The 5,460-nt window shown below is 41.7% G+C and overlaps 1 protein-coding gene across 2 annotated transcripts; it reads left to right on the forward strand.

Annotated features, from left to right (window-relative positions):
• The first annotated feature begins 474 nt into the window (after positions 1-474).
• LOC149318692 (protein phosphatase 1 regulatory subunit 3C-like) lies at positions 475-4,868 on the forward strand. Of its 2 annotated transcripts, XM_089510281.1 has the most exons (3): positions 475-622; positions 1,566-1,637; positions 2,065-4,868. In XM_089510281.1, the coding sequence occupies exon 3, from the start codon at positions 2,066-2,068 to the stop codon at positions 3,014-3,016; it is 951 nt and encodes a 316-aa protein (XP_089366407.1). In that variant the 5' UTR covers positions 475-622; positions 1,566-1,637; position 2,065; the 3' UTR covers positions 3,017-4,868. The 2 variants fall into 2 exon arrangements, with proteins under 2 accessions (XP_089366407.1, XP_089366406.1); XM_089510280.1 differs by lacking the exon at positions 1,566-1,637.
• The last annotated feature ends 592 nt before the right edge of the window (positions 4,869-5,460 follow it).

Below are 5,460 nucleotides of genomic sequence, written 5' to 3' on the forward strand. Positions count from 1 at the left end.
AGTAGTAGTATGCAATGCCTTGTCCTCATCTGGGCCTATCTCACCTGCCCACCCTGAGTCTGGATAAAGCCCTGAGTGCAGAATTATATATCATCATCATCATCAATAGTAGTAGTAGTATGCAGTGCCTTGTCCTCCTCTGGGCTTATCCCACCTGCCCACATTGAGCCCTGAGTGCCAAGGATGCCTTCTTGCCAGGGGGTCTTCTTCTTTGGAGCAGAAGCCCTGGGTGCCCAGCAGGGGCTGACCTTGAGCCAGAGGCAGCGCCCCCTTCCCAGCCCACTCTCTCTCTCCTTCCTTCCTTCCTTGCTTCCAAAGGAAAGGAGTGCTGATCACGTTCAGGGAGCGTGGGGCGTCCCTCCCCTGATTGCTTGGCAGGAGCCTGGGCTGCCTCCGGATTGGCTGCTGGGTGCCTTGCACGCGGAGGAGAGGGCTCTGCCTCTGATAAGGCCAGGAGAGAGGGCTGGGGCAGGCACTGCGCTTGCAGCCGCAGAGGAGGAAGCTGCGTGCAAAGGTGTCCCTCTGCTGAGCAAGCTTTGCACGTGTGAACCCGCTACCCGTGTCTTCTGCATGGTCATCCGCTTGGGTTAGAGGGGTGTTGCGTCACTCACTTAGAGAGCAGGTAAGTTGCCTTCAGCAAGGCTGCGATTCAGAACCTGGGCTGGAATCCACACTGGAGAAATGATTCGGTTTGACACCGCTTTCAGCTGCCATGGCTCCGTGCTATGGAATTGGGTAGTTTGGTATGGTAGTTTGTTGGGCCACCTTAACAGCCCCATTGCTGTCATTTCCATGCAGTAAAAGATGGAGGGCTCCTGTTCGTTTTGCAAAGGGGTTTTGTGTCATGAGTCATGAATGTGGCTCCTGAGTTCATAACTCAAATAGGAAGAAGGTTTTTGTTTTTTCCTTTGGAGGAGAAGGACTGGCTATTTAATTCCTTACATACTCCTCTTTCTCATTTTTCTTTCTCAGTTTCATTCTGCTGCTTGACATAAAATGGAATAGTTAACTCTTTGTGTTCCTTTTTCTCATTTTTCTTTCTCATCCTCTGCAGCTTCTTGTAAGTATGTCAAGAATGGCATATTTAACTCCTTACTTATTTCTCCTCCTTACTAATTCCTTCTTCTGGATCTTTCTCTGCAGCTTCTTGCAAAGATATCTGAAAATAGAGTATTTAACTCCTTATTTATTCCTCTGGCTTAATTTTTTCTCTGCAGCTTCTTGTACCTAAATCAGAAGCTGGAATTTCTAAGGTCTTAATAGTGATCCCTAAAGCAGATAGATCTCTCTATGGCCGTATGTGCCTGCATATTTCTGTAAATGGCTAGGTCTAAGGAAATTCATAAGTTTCTAGAAAATTCTAATATTCCCATTCACGGTATCTCTAATACAAGTTGATCCATGCATGATAGCTGAAAGAGTATCTCTTAAAATGTTTCAAAATCTTTTCCATTCCTTAATTTGTCTGCCATTTATTTGGATGAAGAGTTTTGCAGAACCTGAAAGTTTGCACATTTGTAGCATTTGGTGGGTACTAATAATTGTTGCCCAACTCTGCATTGCAGTTTAAGTTACAGTACCTAGTAGGAAAATACTGTCAGCACTGTGCAAAAATTGTCCATAAAAGAATAACAAAGGTGAGTTCTTTTGGGGCTCATGAATGTTGCTAAACATCTCTCATTTCTTGGTATAAGATGTGCAAGTTTCCCTGTTTTCAGAGACTTGGGAGTTTCTGTGTCTATTGTGATCAGCAATTGCCATCTAAATGCGTGACTATAGATACTGTAACCATTTTTCCCTCTGGATTTTATAGTAAAACAAGCACAAGACATTTGAACAAATTTGAAGCAGACTTTACTAAAAATGTAGCATCCATTCATATGCTTAGGGTGTGTTAGTATTTCATTAGTTCTGCTTATATCAGTCACAGTTCTGCTTGTGACTGAATTATTTAAAGCCCTTCATCCAGCAAAGCATGAATTATGAAGTAGCCTTTGAAGAGGCTTTCTGCCAGTATCCATCTAACAGAAAATTAAACCCAACTCATCTGTGTTTACATTGCAGAATGATACAAGTCTTGGACCCAAGGCCTCTGTCCAGTTCCATCATGCCTGTAGATATGGCCATGAGAATATGCTTGGCCCGTTCGCCACCTGTGAAGAGTTTTCTCAAGCCTCTTGACGACTATCAAAGGAGAAACTTTGTGGGCCGACTGAAACCTCTCAGACCCTGCCTCCATGTGAAACGTGAAACAACTGAGTCCCCAACCAGTGACTGGAAATGCTCTGCTGGCCAAGCCAAGAAGAGAGTTGTCTTTGCAGACTCAAAAGGTCTCTCTCTGACTGCAATTCATGTCTTTTCTGAATGCCAGGAGAATCCATCGTGGGATCTTCAGTTTGACTTGTTAGACCTTGAAGATATTACAGCCAGCCTGAAACTGCATGAGGAGAAGAACCTGATTCTGGGATTCCCTCAGCCTTCAGCTGACTACTTGGATTTCAGGAATCATCTACAGAAGAATTTTGTCTGCCTTGAGAACTGCACTCTTCAAGAAAGGGCCATATCAGGGACTGTGAAAGTGAAAAATGTGAGTTTTGAGAAGAAGGTAAGCATTCGGATCACCTACAATTCGTGGAAAACCCACTCCGACATTGATTGTATCTACATGAATAATGTGTACGGAGACTCAGACAATGACACCTTCTCTTTTGCTATTGACTTGCCTCCTGTCATTCCCACTGAACAAAAGATTGAATTTTGTGTCTACTACCAAAGTGGTGAGCACATCTTCTGGGACAATAATGATGGGCAGAACTACAAGATTATCCATGCAGAGTGGAAGTCAGATGGAGTCCAAGCACCTGCGTCTCCTAGAAGGGACTCCCTAACTCTCAAACCTTCTAGAAAAGCCCGCGAAACAGGTTGTGAACAGCTTGGCAGCCCTCGGAGAGCCAGTGGCTTCTTCCCTGAATGGCAAAGCTGGGGTAGAATTGAAAACTCCTCTCCATATTGGTGAATGAAAAAAATCACAATCATTTGCTGTCAGTGGCTGAAAGTCACCAGTCCTTTTGCTTCTAAGTGTACAGTATAAACAAACCACCTCAAAGGGTTTGTGGACTACTTTAACAAAAATAAACATAATACTGAATTCATACATTGAAAACAAAGCCACAACTTCAGAGACTTGGGAGAATATAAATTCAATAAGAATATCACCTAATGTTTTTTAAAAAATAGCATGTGTGGTCAATATGTGCAGCTTTATTTCTGCTGTTCACTTTACCTAAACTAGGGGCCTGAAAGAGAGAGAGGAAGGAAGGGGGAAAGAGAGAGCTTTGTATGGTGATATTTTGGGAAGTTGTGTATGTGTGTGTAATATTGAACAGATAGGCACAGAATGCTGTGTGCCCAATTTAAAATATAATGGAGCCTTGGAAGATGTTGAATTACCAAATCTGAGGCCTGAATTGAGGATAAATCAGTCCTGATCATAACACAATTCACTGTTTAGGATTCTGGTACAAAAGTATATTTTCCAGCAGGTACAAATGTTGAAGATGAGAGCGGAGAGACAGAAAGAAAGAGAAAGACAGAAAGACAGAAAGAAAGAAAGAAAGAAAGAAAGAAAGAAAGGGGGATTGAAAGAGAAGAAATATGGTACACTGAAAATAAAGTATGTGGGAATCTGATCCTTAACATTGCCAAAACAATTCTCTTGGGTTTTGTAGAGTACAGTAATATACCAAGTACTACATTGCCACAAAATACTGTTGCCACCTTTGTATCCCAAGGGAGGTATAATCCCTTTAAGATCTTTGTGACAAGAAAAGTTTGAACTGATGCAGTTTTCCCCATCACTATTTTGCTGTGTTTTGGGGAAGGGGAGGATGAGTTGCATCTGTTCGATTTTCATCCTTCAGGATTAGGTATGTTTGGGGGGAATGAGAGAAAGTGTGGAAAGAATTAAGGTTTTCAGAACTGTGTATATATGAATAGGCCCTTCCATAGTTGGCTTCAAGAACCTGTCTTCCAACTTGCTATGCAAAAAGGCTGCTGTTTTCATAAACACTTGTGAAACCATACATCACAATAGACCTCCATCCTGTGTACACAAAGGTTATGCCTTCACCACCCCTCCTTTCCCCACTGTGCCCAAAGATTGTCTGTTTCCTCTTTAAAGGAGACTCTTGTGAAATGCCTTAATCTATCAACACTGGCTGTTAAATCTGCTGAATTTGCCTAGTAAGAGTAGACACAAACTTTCCTCTTAGCTTGCGCCTTGTTGCGGAGTTTAGTAGTATTTCCTCCCTCTTAAAAATAACTCTTCACAACAGTAAAATAAGCTGAGCAATATAAAGTCCTTCATATTGAAGGGGTGAAATGTAGCTGCACTTCTCAAGCTAATCCGTTAAAAATGACAGTGTATGCATCTTGCACATAAATAGAAATAGTTTTCTATTCACTTTCTCATACCTCATTTTTCTTCTGTAGCTTTTACAGATGCAGAATGCTTTGTGTGTGTTTTTTTAAAAACCTGTAGTGTTAATTTCCCTCAGATACCATATTTTGTAAATAATAATAGTGTGTGACTATAAATTGTCACAGGCTGTATAAGACAAAGCCAGTAAGGATAGGAGTGCGTACACATCTCTTGTGTTCACTCACCTGTTTTTGTAGTGGTGATATTGGCAAGAAAAATGCAAATTAAATCAAAATTCCTATTTTTGTTACACTGATACCAAGATGAAATTTGCATTGTAAAAAACAAAAAGGGAAGAGACTTTTCTACTTACTCTTCTGCTTGCTTGCTGTATCACACTATTGTGTAAATGACTCACTTTAAAAATAAATTGTGTTCTTTTGATAAATGTTGCAGTCTCTTCTTTCTCGGGATCAAATTGAACTTGGGACCATGGTTTTGGCTGTGGGAAGGGTGAGATGACTAAGGAGTTCTGGCAAATGAAAAGGATCTCTTACAATCTGCTGCTGGCCATATCTAATGATCTTGTCCTTTTGAACTCCAGTCATCTGATGATTTGGGTGCTGCCCAGGAGGAAATAGTTTGAAGGTACCTAGTTACATTGACACTGCATTCATGCTTACTCCTGTATCACCAAAAGTTGAGTCCAGCCTTAAGATGTATTTTGAATTGAGTCACTAGAGATTTGGTAGCACAACTCCTTACAGGTAGAATCAATCAAGGAAGCCACAGCTCTGAATCTGCAAGACTTAAGCAGGGCTGCTGATAACAAGGTGACTTGGAGGTCTCTCATTCATTTGTTGTTGTGTGCCTTGAAATCATTTCTAATGTATGGATACACTAACCCTAAGGCAAACCTAGCATGGAGTTTTCTTGGTAGGATTTGTTCAGAGAGGGGTTGCACTTCCCTTTCCTGAGGCTGAGAGAGTGTGGCGTGCCCAAAGTCACCCAATAAGTTTCCATAACCTATGGGGGATTCA

This window comes from Sceloporus occidentalis, unplaced genomic scaffold (genome assembly GCF_023333645.1).
Source record: "Sceloporus occidentalis isolate IW3139 unplaced genomic scaffold, rSceOcc1.0.p SCAF_2, whole genome shotgun sequence".
Taxonomy (NCBI): domain Eukaryota; kingdom Metazoa; phylum Chordata; class Lepidosauria; order Squamata; family Phrynosomatidae; genus Sceloporus; species Sceloporus occidentalis.